Source organism: Chlorocebus sabaeus, chromosome 13 (assembly GCF_047675955.1).
Source record: "Chlorocebus sabaeus isolate Y175 chromosome 13, mChlSab1.0.hap1, whole genome shotgun sequence".
NCBI classification, from domain to species: Eukaryota; Metazoa; Chordata; class Mammalia; order Primates; family Cercopithecidae; genus Chlorocebus; species Chlorocebus sabaeus.
In genome coordinates, this window is record NC_132916.1 from 92480108 (window position 1) to 92497857 (window position 17750).

Sequence of the window (17750 nt, forward strand, 5' to 3'; positions counted from 1 at the left end):
GCCATAAAAAAGGATGAGTTCGTGTCCTTTGTAGGGACATGAATGCAGCTGGAAACCATCATTCTCAGCAAACTATCACAAGAACAGAAAACCAAACACCGCATGTTCTCACTCATAGGTGGGAATTGAACAATGAGATCACTTGGACACAGGAAGGGGAACATCACACACCAGGTCCTATTGTTGGAAGGGGGGAGGGGGGAGGGGGGAGGGATAGCATTAGGAGATATAACTAATGTTAATGACGAGTTGATGGGTGCTGACAAGTTGATGAGTGCAGCACACCAACATGGCACATGTATACATATGTAACAAACCTGCACGTTGTGCACATGTGCCCTAGAACTTAAAGTATAATAAAAAAAAAAGAATACTTTCACATATTATACAGTTTTTAAAAGTTAAAAGACCATGAAATGCTAAAAGAAAAAAAAAATACGTTTCTCAAAACAAATATTTTAATGGCAATTCAGGCAATTCCAGGACTCTCTACAACTCACAATTTATTAATCTGGTTATTTAAATCCTAGGGGAAATTAATTTTACTAACTCATAGCATATTAGCATTGGGCATTAAAAAAATACCCTACAATGAATAGTAATACTGATGATAGAAAATACAAATTTATTAAAAATAATACATCATTCTAAAAAAAAGATTATGTAGGAGAATATTTTTATTTGTAGGAAATGCATTACCATTTGGTTGTGATGCGGCATCATGTTGGCATTTAAATCATAGTTCGGAAAAAAAACATTTTTATGTAATGTACTTCAAAGAATTCAAAGAATTTATTGCACTTAATGATCATATTGATCTATACTTTCTTAACTTTTTTTTTCCCTTGACTTCCTTTGGCTTCAGAAACACTGGTTGTCTTACCTGTTAGATTATTTTCTTCTCAAGGACCATTTTTAGTCACCTTATTCTTTTGTTGTGGGTACTAATTTGTAATGTTTTTTTCCTTGACCTTCTCTTCTTTCCCCTTTAATAATTTCTTCTATTCCTTTCAACTCTAGGCGTATCTATCCTAAATCTGCATCTTTATCCTAACTATTTCCTGATCTTTAGACCTACATTTTACTTGAAGTTAGCTTTTTTTAGTACTTCTTTTTCTGTCAATCTAGACCTTTGGTATATAACTCAGTACTGGGTTAACTTGACGGGCTCACTAATGCATACTCATATTTTGCGAAAAATGTGGGGTTTACTTTTCTTATTTTGAAAGACAGTAAAATTGGCTTCTGTAATGGAACAGAGGGTTATTAAGAAAATTTCAGAATAGTTACTTCCTATACTGATCTAGGATCAGGGTCACAAACTTATTTCCGAAATGAAAGACAAGTTTGATTACAGAAGAAGGTTGCATGTTATAAAAAGGTGAATTTTATCTTGATATGAAACAAACTTTTAGGGATATTATCTGAGATAACATGAAGAAGTAAAAATATTATCTCATCTCCCAAATCTGTTTTGAAGGAAGAGGTTATGAGACAAGTTTTCACTGTATATATGAAAAAGGAGTTCATATTATAAAATTGTCTTAGTTCTAACATGAAATAAGAGTGAAAATGCGAGTATTTTTTGTTTGGCATGTTTAAAATTAAACATTTTAAATTGATCAAGAATAGCAGGGATGGTGAAAAGGTATTCATTATAATTCCATTCATTTAAAAATGTTGATAAATACCTTTCTTATTTAAGCATTTTTATTTTACAGCTGTATATATGTATATGTTGAAAATTAATGTTTTATTCCAACTCTCTACCAGAAAGTATGAGTCATTTCTGTACCAAAACACTTTTGGATATCTCATTCGATTTTTTTGCAAATAACTCAAATAGCTCTCCCAAAATGCTTGGTTTTGGTGGGACATTACAGGTCCTTTATTTGTTGAGTTCTCTTCAAAAGTAATAATTCTTTCTATGAATGAATCTCTACTCAGTGCAAGAGATTACAGGTGGCCAAATGACTCTTTTCCTGAAGCTGAACTCAGATATAGTAAACATTGGCATTTAATTGGTGTTAATTTTGGTGTAATTCATTGTCTCTCTTATTTTAAAAAATGGTATTTTCTGAAACCAGTGTTACTTGGAAAACCTTGGCTAACTCGCAAGTTCCTGAGAAATATTATTGGATACCCCAATAGCCCTGACTTGACCACTGTGCAAGCTATGCATGTAACAAAATTGCACTTGTACCCCCTAAATTTATACAAACAAAAAATAGTGTATTGCCAAGAACATCTTAATAATTCAACAAAAGCGCCTTCTTTAAAAAGTCCAAAAATACTTTAATTTTATAATTATTTATTGAGATCCTGCTGATTTTATAGGCCCACATTGTACTATGACAAGGATCCGAAAGAAATATATACCTTATAAAGAACTTTAATCAGTTTTGAGAAACAAAATACATTCACATGAAACAGCAAGAAAACCATGAAAAGATATAATGTAGTGTCAGCTTAGTACATTAATATTCTTGTTGAATCAGACAGTCATCAGTAATCTTCCTATAGCACTGACATAATTTTTGGTTACTTAATGAGTCAGTATAAGTCTGGATTTATTTCATGTTTTCTATGCTTTATAATATTTGATTATAAAAGGCTTATTTTTCAGCACTGAAGTCAGCACATGTTGTTGGATACATACTAATTGCTAGCACACTTATAGGCATTGGGGTTACATATGTAGGCAAAATAGAGTCTGTATACTGAAGCACCTTACCGCTTTGTGTGTACATGTACGCTGGGTGATGATGCATTTGAATATATAAATAAATAATTCCAGATATTTTTAAGTATTATGAAGGTAATAAAAATGTTGGGGTGGAAGTGCACTGACTACTGTTATCTAAGGAGCCAAGATTTTAGCTGAAGATTGAATAATGAGAAAGAATTAAGTAGGTAGCTAGATTTATAGTTTGGAGCTCAAGGAGAAGTCTAGGGTGATGATAGAAGTTTGAGAGTCACTATTATGAATATGATATTTAAAACCATGAGAGGCCAAGTGCAGTAGCTCACATCTGTAATCCCAACACTTTGGGAAGCTGAGGCAGGCGGATCACTTGAGGTCAGGAGTTCAAGACCAGCCTGGCCAACATGGTGAAACCCCATCTCATGTCTACTAAAACTACAAAAATTAACTGGGCGTGGTGGCAGGCTCCTGTAATCCTAGCTACTTGAGAGGCTGAGGCAGGAGAATAACTTGAACCCAGGAGGCAGAGGCTGCAGTGAGCCAAGATTGTGCCATTGCACTCCAACCTGGGTGAAGAGCAAAACACTGTCTCAAAAACAACCAACCAACCATGAGAGTGCTTAAGTTACATCAGTGAATATAACTGGAGAAGAGAGGAGTATAGAGCCCTGGAACAGTTCAACGTTAAGAAGATGAAGAGGAGGAGGAGGCAGCAAAGGAACCTGAGAAGAAGCAGGTGGTGATTAGGAGGAAACCTAGGCAAATGTGGTATCTCAGCAGCCAGAAAAGAAAGTGTTTCACAAAAGGGAAAGCCAACAATGTCAAACACAGTCAAGAGGTCAAATAAGATGGGAGTTGAGAGCTGACCTTTATCTGCACTGAGGTGAGACTCATCAGTGACTTAGTAAGAGTTGTCTTTGGAAAAGTGAGGAAGAAAAGCCTTATCGACAGATAGAAGAGAGAATAGGTGGTAAAAAACCGAGGCAATAGGAATATGCAAATCTTTTGAAGGATTTGCTATGAATCAGAGGAGAATAGGGAATAAAATCCAATGTTTTGAAAAGATGGATAATATAGCACAGGTTTTTGTGCCAAAAACTCCAGTAGAAAAAGCAGTGATGCAGCATAGAGATGGAATAATTACAGGAGTGAAGCCTTTGAAAAGGTGAGATGGGATAGGATCCTGAGCAAAGAGGATGGCCTTAATAATGGTAGGAAAATTTCTTCTCTTATAACAGGAGGGAAGGCAGAAGTTGTGGGGGGGAAAAAAAAGATGCAGATGGGTTAGTGGAATTTATATTAGAATGATGAAGTAGTTTTTACCGTACTGCATCTACTTCTCTTGAAATTCAAGATTAGATTATCAACAAAGTGTGACAGAGGAACAGGTGTGCAAGAGTGAGGAGAAAGAAGATGTAAAATTGTCCTCTCTGAGAATAGTAAGTTAAATTTGCTACGACATCATAGTGGGTGGTAAACTTCACAAGAGAAGAGTGCCAGTTGGAAATTTGCAGCCATAAATAGTAAGTAAATCTTATCAACACTTTTTGTGATTTTTCTAAAACAATACTTTTGCCAATCAGTAGCAGTAGGCATCTCTATTACCTAGATAGTATTCTTGAAAAACCACTTTCTGCTCAAGGAAACAGGTTAGAAAAACGACTCATTTTAGGTCTGGGGCAGAAAACTTTCAAAATAGACCTGACATTTGATCATAACAGAGCAAGGAAACCATCAAAAACTTCTATAGTCATGTCAAAAGGACTCAGGGGACAGCATGAAGAGTCTTTCACTTGCTCAAGATTAAATAATATGAATATCAATAAGGAAAATAACTATAATGGATTGAAACACATCAAATATGTTTAAATCCATGAGTTCAAATTGATCAAAAAAAAAAAAAAAAAAAACCAACAACAAAACCATACACACAACAACAACTAAGTGGAAACTTCTGAAGAAATCTAGTTAACCAGTTTTTTAATTTAAAAACTGATAAAGAAAATCGAGCATTTTTTCTTTTTCTATATCAGCCATGTCCTTGGATACCCATAGATGTGGTGAAATTTCTTTTTAAAGGGGTGTTCCAGTAAATAAATAATGAATGATATAATTGGAATATCACCATTTTGTAATTCCAGATTAATTCATGAACTTAGACGTTTAGCAAAATAAGCTACTAACATCACAAAAAGGAATACCAAATATGGTGTGCCTTCTGATAACATCAAACCATGAAATGTCTTGTCCAAAAAAATTGAACATGAATCTGATTATGCTTCTAGATTCAATTTTCAATTACCAATTTTCCAAGAATACAGAAGAAAGATTAACTTGTTCATCTATATGGTAGGGATTTAATTAGCCAAATCCATATTAAGGGAAACTCTACCAAATTAAACAATAGTGCCTACGGAAGGTTCATGATTTGGTGATATAAAACAATACATTAACTATAAAGGAAGTGATACCATAAAAGTGAGGATAGTGGTTACACTTAGAAAGGAAGAGTCTTTGGGAGAAAGCATGTGGATAGGTTTTGGGTAGCTGGCAAGATTCTGTTTAAATGAATATTACGTAGAAAGGTGGTTGTCTTATAACAATTCATTAAGCTGTATGTGGTTCTTTATATCTGAGTTATATTTAACAATACTAGAGCAAAACTTTTAAATGAGGATAAAGCATTTACATATTTTAAATTCTATTAATTTAATTTGTGAAGTTACTTGTTAAGCTTTTGTAGGAAATGGGAAGGACAAACTGTTAAAGACTTGAGAGTAAATAACAGAGTTGCGAACGGCAACTAAGATCACAAATCAAAGAAATCAAGTGAGCTCTACATGAAAGAGCTGCTCAGCATTAGTCGGTCACTTCAGCCATCTCTAACACATGTTCTCATCTTCGTGTTGAAAATGGATTAAGTGGAATATACATTGAAAATGCCTGTTTACAGATGCTCCATGTTGCTTTTTAAAGTGCTTTTATGTATATTATATCATGACAGATTCTAAATGAATTTGTGAGTGGAACTGATAATGCTATCTAAATTCTCTGTACATAAAAATAGTGAATGTTTATTAATTTAAAAATATTTTAAAATATCTAAGAAAATAAACTTCCCTTTACTGTAGATGTCAATATATTATTTCAAGTAATTTTTCCCTTACTTATAAGAGTTCCTGTCCCTTATTTGTTTAAGGAAATAATGTTCACCAGTTTGATAAAAATTGAGATATATTAAATTGCTGTTTGAGAAAATGTTTAAGATATTCATGATAGTTTGACAGGCCTGAAGTAAATGTAAACTACTCCTTTTTTTTTTTTTTTTCTGCCAGAGGTCTCTTTATTAGTATCCACGATCGAGGGCATATTGCTTCGGTTCTCAATGCATGGCCAGAAGATGTCATCAAGGTAAGTTATCATGTTTTTCCATTATGGCAAATTTTTTCTTTTTTCTGTCCCATAAAACAGTTTAAAACATACTGACAATTCTCATGTTAATAGGTAGCATTCATTAGCTTTTCTAGTGAATATCACCTAATTTATATCCCTTTGATTTTTACATAGTAGGTTAATTTTATTCTGATGCCATTTAGATACTAAGTTTTCCTATTATTTCTATCTAATTTCTTAGTACCTCCATTCTAAGTAATGATAAATGTTGAATATGTGAGAGCATCTGAATTTCTTTAAGCAAACCCTTAAATTCTATCTGTTGTGTTTAATTATCCACTAAGAGGAATCCAAGTAGGCAAGAAAAAATGTCTGTTAATTCATTTCTTTTATCATTATGACTTTAAGTAGCTCATTTGACTTCCCTCTGTAAGTGAGCTAATAAAAATAAAAGTAATAATAGTACCTAACATTTGGTAGCATTCCGAATGAGACTTTTTACATGGATTAGCTCTTATAATAATAATAATTGATTGAGGAAAGAAAGGCACAGATGGGTTACAAAGTAGCCTAAGATAGTGGTGGGAACTCCATGCAGGCCCCAGAGCTGGCCTCTGAGTCCCTGTTCTTAGACACAGGGCTATGCCATCTTCCTTGTCTAAGGGAGTTGAGAATTGTTTGTTCTCCCTTTGGTTCCCTCTTTCCTTTCTGTTGAGTGCCTAGCAACTTTGTGGTATCTTTTAGTACCAGGATGGAATAAATCAGTGTCTTTTGGTGATACAAAGGCACTTCAGGTATAACTTCTGAATGTAAGTCCACTAATGATCTTTTTAAAATTATTTTAATTTTTTTTGAGACAAAGTCCCACTGTGTTGCTCAGTCCGGTCTTGAACTTCTGACCTCAAGCAGTCCTCCTGCCTGAGCTTCCCAAAGTATTGAAACTATAGGTGTGAGCTACCATGCCTGGGTGATCTTTCCTGTTTGAGATATTGTGGCTATAATTGATTAATTTGGTTCTGTAGGGCTCATGCTAGGAAAACTTGTAAATTAAAGTGGTTTTTATTGTTTCCAATGCCCTCAATTTTCTTTCTTTTTTTTTTTTTTTTTTTTTTCTTTCTCCATCTAAGTTGCTTCCTCAGCTTTTCTGCTATCAATAAGACCATGTTATCCAGATTCTGGTCTTAGAAACTACCCTAAGAAACATCTTAATTCTATAAAGCATAAATATCTGGTCACCTAAGGATGTTTACTTTTAATCAGGATCTAAAGGAGATTTAAAGAATTAACAAGTTGGCTAGAAGTGGTGGCTCAGGCCTGTGATCCCAACACTTTGGGAGGCTGAGGCGGGTAGGAAGATTGCTTGAGCTCAGGAGTTTGAGACCAGCCTGGGCAACATAGTGAGACTCCATTTCTAGAAAAAATTTAAAAATTAGCTGGAATGGTGGTGCATGCCTGTAGTCTCAGTTACTTGGGAGGCTGAGGTAGGAGGATCACTTGAACCCAGGAGTTCGATTCTGCAATGAGCTATGATCACACTACTACTCTCTAGCCTGGGCAACAGATTGAGACCCTGTCTCAGAAAAAAAAAACAAAAAACAAAAAAGAATTAACAAGTCAATATAGGAAATAGTTCTGCAGTAGAGAGTTCTAGTCAATATCCCTGTAATCATAACAGCTAGGCAGAAAGCTATCACACCATGTTTCTTGTTTTTCCAACTAGCTGATCTCTACATCTTTAACTTTATTCGTAGGCTACTTTTATCCTTTGGACTCTTAATATTGGGCCCTTACTGGTGTTCTTATCCCTAACTATGCCCTCTTTTATTTAGAAGTCTTAGTGTAGTGCCTGGCATATAGTAGGTACTTAGTAAATGGCAGCTATTGACTGTAAAACAATGCTGAAGATAGATAAGTATATCTTATATGGTCTCTCACTATATACTTGAAAGTACCCATGAAATAAAGTCAATTATTAGGCAAAATATAATCAAACTATGTGGTATTAAAAGTGCCTTATTTATTCATTCTGAGGATAATATTATTTAAAGAAGGCTGGAATAGTTAAGAAAACTTTTATAGCAAAGTCGGAACTTAAATCTAACCTTTGATAGTTAGAAAGGGAAAAACATACTATTCTAAGAAGGGAACAGATGAATGTAGGTATCAAGTTCAGTAAGAGAATAGGGTGTTTTTAGACAATAAGAAAATTCACTGTCCTGACTAAAGCTGAGTGTTAATATTGGAATATAGTGGAATTAAGATTGTTTAAGGGGTAATCAAATTATAAAAGGTTTTGAAATTCAGAAAAAGATTTAGATTTGAACAAATAGAATGTCATATTTAACAAGGAAATCACTTTGTATTAGTAATATTTGAACAAGGTTCACTGGAAACAGATTTTAGAGTAGTTTCAGGAAAGCAGGAAAAGATGCAAAGCTTCTGCATTTAGGTAGGCTACAAGAGGATGGGCCTTGGGAAATTAAATGAAGGGATGAAGACAGGACACATGGAGAGTATCTTTGTGTGTTCAGCAGAAATCTGCATATTTCATACAGAAGTTTCTATTCAGGTAATGCCTAGATAATAATTTGTATAGTGTGGTGAAGATTTAATTTCTGAGAAATGGACATCACTGATAGAATTGTAGTTGTCTTACTGACATTAATCCTGCAGTTGTGACTTAATTATTGTATAGAAAACATCCAACTGCTTCATTTTTCTGAAGCAGGAGATAAAGTAGGTTAAAAAAAAAAAGCAAGAGAATATTAATTTAGTGATAAACTACTTAAGTGACAAAACTTTTTTTCGAGAGAATTCTTTTACTGTTAAAATCTGCTCTTTTATATGGAAGTATTTATGAATTAATGCCATAAATGTACATTTGTAATAAAGCATAAATATCAAATGTCTCAAAACATATTTTAAAAACTTCTCAAACTACTACACATATAAATGTTCATGTATATGTATATAATTAAATAATATAAATAACTCTGAGAGAAGAACTTAGGGAATAAAAGTTATGAAGAAATAAGAAATAATGAACTTTTTTTGTGTTTTTTTTTTTTTTGAAACAGTTTCACTCTTTTTGCCCAGGCTGGAATGCAATGGTGCAATCTCTGCTCACTGCAACCTCTGCCTTGCAGGTTCAAGCAATTCTCCTGCCTCAGCCTCCCGAGTAGCTGGGAGGCTACTCACCACCACACCCGGCTAATTTTTGTATTTTTAGTGGAAACGGGGTTTCACCATGTTGGTCAGGCTGGTCTTGAACTCCTGACCTCAGGTGATCCGCCTGCCTCAGCCTCCCAAAGTGTGCTGGGGTTACAAGCGTGAGCTACCGCAAGTGGACTGCTTTTTTTTTGTTTGTTTTTGTTTTCATGTTCAAGACATATATTTAGTTTAACATAGATGAGCTATCAAAAATAAGTGAAAAGGTATGCCACTTGAAATTCCTTTTTCAGAATTTTGAAACCAAATAACACCTCTCTGTTTTTAAGCACTTTCGATGAAATTTGGAAAGCATTTTATAAATTATTATTCAGGTCATAACTAAGCTAAGCTAAATGACTAAGCTAACTAAGCTAAATGACAATATTACTTTTCTTATAAAACATATCATTAAAAATATTTGTAAGTATAGGCAGGCCAAATGGACTTTACCTATGTAAAGATCACATTCATAAAAGTTATATATTATCAATGATATGTAAAAGTACCTCTATTTGTGGTAATGCAATAAATAAAACTGTCTGTTAAATACACTTTAGAAGTATTAGGACTTTGAAAATTTGGCCTTAATTTAATTTAAAAAACAAAGTTATAGTTCTCTGCAATATTTATCTTTTTTACCTTAAATCAGGGCTAAGTTAACCCAGTAGTATCGGATTGCTTCCTCCAAAAGAGCATCACATATTGATCCATTGCTATTTGACATGAAAAATCTTCCAAAGACAAATGTATAGAATATGCAAAAATGATTTTCACCTACGTCCCAAATGTATTTGCTTTTAAGATAGTTTTTCAAGAGCTGAATAATATAGGTGAACAGGAAATTAAATAAAATATCTTAGAAATATATTTTAAAATATATTCTGCAATGTGGTATGGTGAAAAGAGCACTGTACTAGGAATTAACATATGTGGGTTTCTGGTTCTTTGATATTAACCAAGTAAATCACCTTAGGGAAATTATTTCAGTTCTCTGATTTTTCAGTTTCCTAATTTATAAAATAAGAGGAATAGATGGAATATACTTTAGATTTCTCTTTACTTCTAAAATGCTATGACTTTATAATTAGCTCTGATGAAATAATAGTAATAATAGCTATAAATTTTTAAGAATTTGTAATGTACCAGGTACTGTGGTAAGTTCTTTATATATCATGATTTCATTTTATGTAATCATAGTTTTATTCAATTTACTAATATTTGTTGATTGTTTACTGTGTGCCAAATGCTGTACTAGGTGCTGATGTACAGCGGTAAGCAAAAAGACCCAGTTCCCAATTTTATACAGCTACTCTGAAAAGTACATTTATTACTCCCAATTTACCAATAAGAAACAGAAGCTTAAATTCATCCAAGGCCAAATAACTGACATTTTCCCACATTTCTCTGAATATGATGAGTGTAGCAGTTTGTAGACTAATAAATTGTGTTTCATAAGATTGGTTTTGTTTAAATTTATATAATTGACATGAATCAGAAAGATATTCAATAATGATATCAGATTGGTTTTGTTTAAATTCATATAATTGACATGATCACAAAGATGTTCAATAATGATATCAAATTACATCGAATTAAAATCTCCACATGATTAAAGTATATGCTTCATAAATATTCAAGTTAATTAGAAATAAACTAAGCAGGCTGGGTGCGGTGGTGACACATGCCTATAATCCCAGCACTTGGGGAGACTGGGACGGGTGGATCACGAGGTCAGGAGTTTGAGACCAGCCTGGCCAACACAGTGAAACCCTATCTCTACTACAAATACAAAAATTAGCTGGGCATGATGGTGAGCACCTGTAATGCCAGCTACTCGGGAGGCTGAGACAGGAGAATTGCCTGAACCTGGGCGGCAGAGGTTGCAGTGAGCTGAGATCGTGCCACTCCTCTCCAGCCTGGGCAACACAGCAAGACTCTGTCTCGGAAAAAAGAAAAAGAAAGAAGGAGGGAGGGAGGGAGGAAGGAGACAAAATTCATTAAATCTAGTGGAAAATGTTCAGGTAAGAGAAGTAGCAGACTGTACTGGACATGTTTCAAAGATATCAAGTGATTATAGGAGTTAAGGAGAATGGGTCAGATTGTTGTAAAAATAGGAGGATAGTGCCAGGATGCATAAACTAAAGATCAGAGCATTTAGGGCAGAGGTGTAACCTCCTCAATCTCTTCAGTAACTATGCAGTAATTTACTAAGGACACTCTTGCTCAAAACCACCTTCTTTTGGTTCCTGGTGTGAGCTCTTATTTCCTTATGCTTTACCCACTTGCTCCTCTTGATTGAAAGCTTAAGTTATTTGGTATGTTTGAATCTTTATGTGCACACATGCCCTTCTTTTTTCAATAACCTAATTAAGCATATTTATAAATCAAGTTCATTTCTTCACCTTATTCTTCCACAATTACAATTTATAAAATCTTTTTCATATATATTCAAATTATGTTTTTTTAACAGCTTAATATTTCACTAGTAGTTACTTCAGAAGTAGAGTCAGAAATTGTGTCTCAGGATTTGTGAAAACCTGTTAATAGGTAATTTTTCTTTTTCTTCTAGGCCATTGTGGTGACTGATGGAGAGCGTATTCTTGGCTTGGGAGACCTTGGCTGTAATGGCATGGGCATCCCTGTGGGTAAATTGGCTCTATATACAGCTTGCGGAGGGATGAATCCTCAAAAATGTCTGCCTGTCATTCTGGATGTGGGAACCGAAAATGAGGTAATTTATTTACATCTATAAGGCAGCTGTGTACCTTTAAAAATGGCATAAATCCTTGCATTTTGAACTTATTCCAGGAACTTCATAAAATTCATTCTTTTTTGTCTGGTTCTCTCTCTCTCTCTCTCCAAATCTCCCTTTAGTATTATAAAAAAAATTACTTCTCCTGTTCTCCTTTTCCCATCTTTATAACGTAATTAATCTTTTATCTGCTTCCCTAGTGCCTTATGTTGCTTTGATATGTATTTTCACCATTATTCTATAGAGTATATGTTTTACTTTAAGACAATAGTTTTAAAAATTATTATTTTTTTATTATATAGGAACTAATCCCACGGGATTTATTAAATTAATCAGTCTGAAATATTCTTGTTTTAAAAACTATATTGAACCTAAAGTAGATCATTTGGAGTTTAACTTTTCTCATGACTTTATATTTTAGAATCTTAAAGTCATATGTTAAGTACTACTTTTTTGCTCATCCTTTACTGCTAATATTTAGGATTAGTTAGCTAACTAGATACTAGAAGTTAAATGTAGAATTCTCTGAAATAGAAATGAAAGATAATAGTCAGTTAAGGATGAACATTTAAAAAGTTATTTACAAATTTCAGACCTAGGTCCCAAGCAGATATATCATCAAATAAGACCATAACACAAATATGTACCTGCATTATGTTTATTTTCTTTGTCTCCTTCTAAAATAATTGAAGTTAAAACTTTTGATCTGTAAGTAATGTGAAATATATTTTTGCATGAACAAAAATATATTTACAATAGTGACTTAAACAGTTATGTTTTTTTAACATACACATACAAAGTTATAATATTTAACTTGATCTGTGCATAAATGCTCACTTAACCTTTATCAAAGGATACATTTTGATAAAAATACATTGCTTATCTGGCATTTTCTTTTCTGATACCAATAGAAATGGCTTAGAAATTATCAAAGCTGGCTTCTTGACCTCTTTAAACAATTGTCCTAAAATTGTGTGTATACATTGAACATTAACATTTCGTCTTCAAGCCAGGAGAGGTGGTGTGTACCTACAGTCCTAGCTACTCAGGAGGCTGGAAGGTAGGAGGATTGCTTGAACTCAGGAGGTTCAGGATGCAGTGAGCCATGATCATGCAATTGGACTACAGCCTGGGCTACAGAGTGAGAACTTGCTCTAAAAAATTTAAATTAAAATAAAATAAATATATTTCTACTTTATTTTAAAAATATATTTTAAAAATTGTTCTGTGATAAGTTGCATTGATATAAAATAGTTTATTTCTTATTTTTGATTTTTTTTTGTTTGTTTTTTGTTTTTTAAGAAGGAGTCTCACTCTGTCGCCCAGGCTGGAGTGCAGTGGCTTGATCTCCACTTACTGCAACCTCCGCCTCGCAGGTTCAAGCGATTCTCCTGCCTCAGCCTCCCAAGTAGCTGGGACTACACGCACGTGCCACCATTCTCGGCTAATTTTTTCTATTTTTAGTAGAGAGGGGTTTCACCGTGTTAGCCAGGATGGTCTTGATCTCCCGACCTCCTGATCCATCCACCTCACCCTCCCAAAGTGCTGGGATTACAGGCGTGAGCCACTGCACCCGACCTATTTGTTTTTATTTTCTTTAAGACAGGATCTCACTGCCGTTGCCTGGGCTAGAGTGCACTATCGTGATCATGGTTCACTGCAGCATCAATCTCCCATGCTCAGGTGATTCTGCCACCTCAGCCTCCCAAGTAGCTAGGACTACAGGTACATGCCACCACAACTGGGTAATTTTTTGTTTACATTGAAATCAAATTTTAAAAATCACAAAAATAGGTAATACATCTTAAAAATTATGTGGAGAAATGAGGAGGAATATATAATGACAAAACAGACGTACAAAAATTTTAGAATTTGGCTTTCTTTTTTTTTTTTTTTTTGTAAGAGATAGGATGTTGCACTGCCACCCAGGCTGTAATGCAGTGGCACTATCATAGCTTATTGCAGCCTTAAATCCTGAGCCCAAGTGGTCCTCCTGCCTCAGCTTTTCAAGTAGCTTGGATTTCAGGTGTGCACCACTACACCCAGCTAATTTTTTTAACTGTTTTTTTTTTGTTGTTGTTGTTGTTGTTTTTAAGACGGGTTCTTGCTATGTACGTTGCCCAGACTGGTTTTGAACTCCTGGTCTCAAATAGTCCTCCTACTTCACTGGGATAACAGTGAAGTTTTAAACAGTTTTAACCCTGCGCCATTTATTGAGATTGTTTGTATAATGTGGACATTATAAAAGGCTGTGCACTAGTGAAACTGTAACACTGGGACTCTTGCATTGATTGTATTATATGAAAGAATTAATTTCATGAGTGAGATTGTTTTATATTAAAGAATTGATTTCATGAAAGTAGGTCTTAAAATTGCCAAATTGATGGTTGTCTTCAATTTTCCACATTATCTCTGTTTAGTGTATATTTCTTTCCTCTTTTGGTATTCATTGCTTTTATGTTATTACATTTCTATCCAGTATCTTACTTCCTTAGCCTGAAGAACCCATCCACCTATCCTTCACGAAATTTCTTAGTTTACCCAACTGTAGATCTACCTTTTTTTCTCTCTCTCTCTTTTTTTTTTAATTAAGACATGTCTGGTTCATACTACATTTCAGAATTTTTAAGCTGATAATTAGAAAATAATCTGATTATCTAAATGAATCTACTATTAAAATACTGTGTATTATTTCTAGAGATTTTGCTTACTGCCACTGGACTTTCAGGAATATTGAGGGAAGAAAATTAAGTGAATGGTGAACCTTTAACTCTTTGACAGGTCACCGGAGAATACCTTTGTCACTTTGAGAGTGACAGAGGTCTTTGAGAGACCTTTCTGAAACTCCTCAAATTGCATTTGGTATTGTACCAATATTGAGTACCTACTCATTACGTTAAGTGAAACAAACCAGGCACAGAAAGACAAATATCCCATGTTCTCACACCCGAGCTAAAAAAGTTGATCTCATGGAGGTAAAGAGAAGAATGATAGTTGCCAAAGGCTGGGAAGGGTGTGTGTATGTCAGGGTAGGGAGTGGGAGGATGAAGAGAGGTTGGTTAATGGGTACAAATATGTCAATTGAATAAATAAGTTATAATGTTTGATAGTAGAGTAGGGTGACTACATTTACCAACACTGTATTGTATATTTCAAAATAGCTAGAAGAGAGGACTTGAAATGCTATCAACACATTGAAATGATACTCAAGGTGGCTGGGCACGGTGGCTCACACCTGTAATCCCAGAACTTTGGCAGGCTGAGGCAGGCGGATCACCTGAGGTTGGGAGTTTGAGACCAGCCTGAGCAATATAGAGAAAACCTGTCTCTACTAAAAATACAAAATTAGCTGGGCATGGTGGTACATGTCTGTAATCCCACCAACTTGGGAGGCTGAGGCAGTAGAATTGCTTGAACCCGGTGGCAGAAGTTGCAGTGAGCTGAGATCATGCCATTGCACTCCAGCCTGGGCAACAAGAGCAAAACTCTGTCTCAAAAAAAGAAAAGAAAAGAAAAGAAATAATACTCAAGATAATGGACTCCCTGAATACCCTGACTTGATCATTACATATTCCATGCATGTAACAAAGTATCACATGTACTCCATAAAAATATACAAATTTATGTATCCATAAACAAATTTTTAAAAAGTATTGAATATCTGCTATCCATCAAAGCCTAAGCAAAACCTAGATAATATTGGCGTAAAAAAGGTAAGATTTTGCCAGCAGGATGCTCTGAATCTAGAAGAGGAGATACACATGTAACTAGTTTCAGTATGTATTAATTGCTTTCTTTGGTAAAGGCATTTGAAGGCGTTTAGCAAACCAATTCTCTGACAATTATTATATACTCTTGTTATCGGTGAACAAAGAATTGGACAAAACATACAAAGCAAGGAAAGAATGAAGCAAGAGAAGCAGAGATTTATTGAAAATGAAAGCATACTCCACAGAGTGGGAATGGGCCTGAGCAGCCGCTCAAGGACCTGGATACAGAATCTTCTCAGGTCCGAATACCCCCTAGAGGTTTCCCATTGGCCAATTGGTGTTCACCCCATTTAAATGAAGTGGTGGCCTGCAATCAGTCTGATTGGTTGCAGAAAGCAACCAATCAGAGACTGAAGTGAAGTTACAAAGGTCACATTCCTAGCAAACATCTGATTGGTTGTGGAAAGCAACCAATGGGAGGATAAAGTAAAGTTACAAAACTGCATTTCTGTGCAAATGAAGGCTTGGCCCACAGTCAGTCTGATTGGTTGTGGACAGCAACTGATCAGAGGCTGAGGTGAAGTTACAAAGTTAGGCTCCTGTGCAAACGTCTGATTAGTTGCAAAATCCAACCAATCAGAGGTACTTTGAATTTCTCATCTGCCAGCAGAAAAGGTAGGGGTTTGCAAAGGGAGTATCCTCTGGTCATTTTGTTACTTAGGCATAAAAAGTTAGGGTTTTCCTTTCAATTTAGTTCTAGGAAGTCAGTGCAAAACGGCCTTAGGTTCCCTGCCTCCAGACCCTATTCTCCAGCCTCATTCTTATTCTTAAACTCTGTATTACTGTTATTTTCTTGCATCTTGTCTTTTTAAATAAATCATATTTTGGGAATCTAATTGTAAAAATGTATACTAGCAAATGATCAACTAGAGTTCTTATTCTAAAAGGAGAGTAAATTATTTGTTCCCTTTATAAAAGATAGTTTAGCTCTACCCAGAGTTAGTTAAACTACAAAATTTACAGGTATACATACTCTTCAAGACTGCCCTCATTTCTGCCATCAACTGCAAGTTCAAGAGCTTCCCAAAACCAACTTCAGGCTTGATAATTTGCTAAGACTCAAAAAACTCACTGAAAGCTATTGTACTCACAGTTACAGTGTATTATGGGTGAAAGATAACACATTAAAATCACGCAAAAGAAGAGATGTATAGGGAAGAGTCTAGAAGAGTCCCAAATGGGAAGCGTCCATTTTCCTGTAAAATCAGGACATGTTACCCTCCCAGTACAGATATGAAATATCAACATGTGTCCCACTGTTCAGAGTTTTATTGGGGCTCCATTACCTAGTCATGATTGATTGATTGATTGATTGTCCAGGTGGTTGAACTCAGTCTCCAGGTTGGCCTATACTATATGACGCAAAGGCCCTACCCCAGATCACATGGTCAGTCTTTCTGCAATGGCCAGCCTTCACCCGGTGACTCTCAGTTATGGTCGCTAAGCTACTAGATAAAAGGATTAGGCCCTATTTAAACTGGTTGAATGCTTGTAAACTGTCACCAGAGTCCATCCACAGAATAAATAAAAGTATAAGAGACAAACAGACTAAAAGGAAAACAGATGTAAATTTTATTGTTAAGCAGAATTAAGTTTTAAGCTCAGATAAGATTAAGGATTCGATCATCAAACTTTTAAGGAAATATAGTTCCTATGCTATATAAACTGTCCCAGAGCGTATTACAATTGACAGCTTAACATTTCAGTTTTTAAAAAGAGCATAACCTTGATATCCAAACCTGGTAAAAAAAAATTAGCACATAATAAGAAATTGCTAAGCAGTCTCATATTTACCCCTGCTCCCAGTTTCACCACTTACTAGTGGTGTTTCTGTGTTTGGCTCATGTAAAATGAGTACTTACCTCATAGAGCTGTCATGGTTTAATACATTTAGAATGCTTAAAATTGTGACTGGCATTTT

General features: G+C 34.8%; 1 protein-coding gene across 1 annotated transcript in view; it reads left to right on the forward strand.

Annotated features, from left to right (window-relative positions):
* The window catches only part of ME1 (malic enzyme 1), a 225237-nt gene that overhangs the window by 90135 nt on the left and 117352 nt on the right, over window positions 1-17750 (forward strand). The window contains exons 4-5 of the mRNA XM_038002209.2: window positions 6040-6115; window positions 11877-12038. Of these exons, the coding sequence (XP_037858137.2) occupies window positions 6040-6115; window positions 11877-12038 (238 nt within the window). The remainder of the gene's footprint in view (window positions 1-6039; window positions 6116-11876; window positions 12039-17750) is intronic.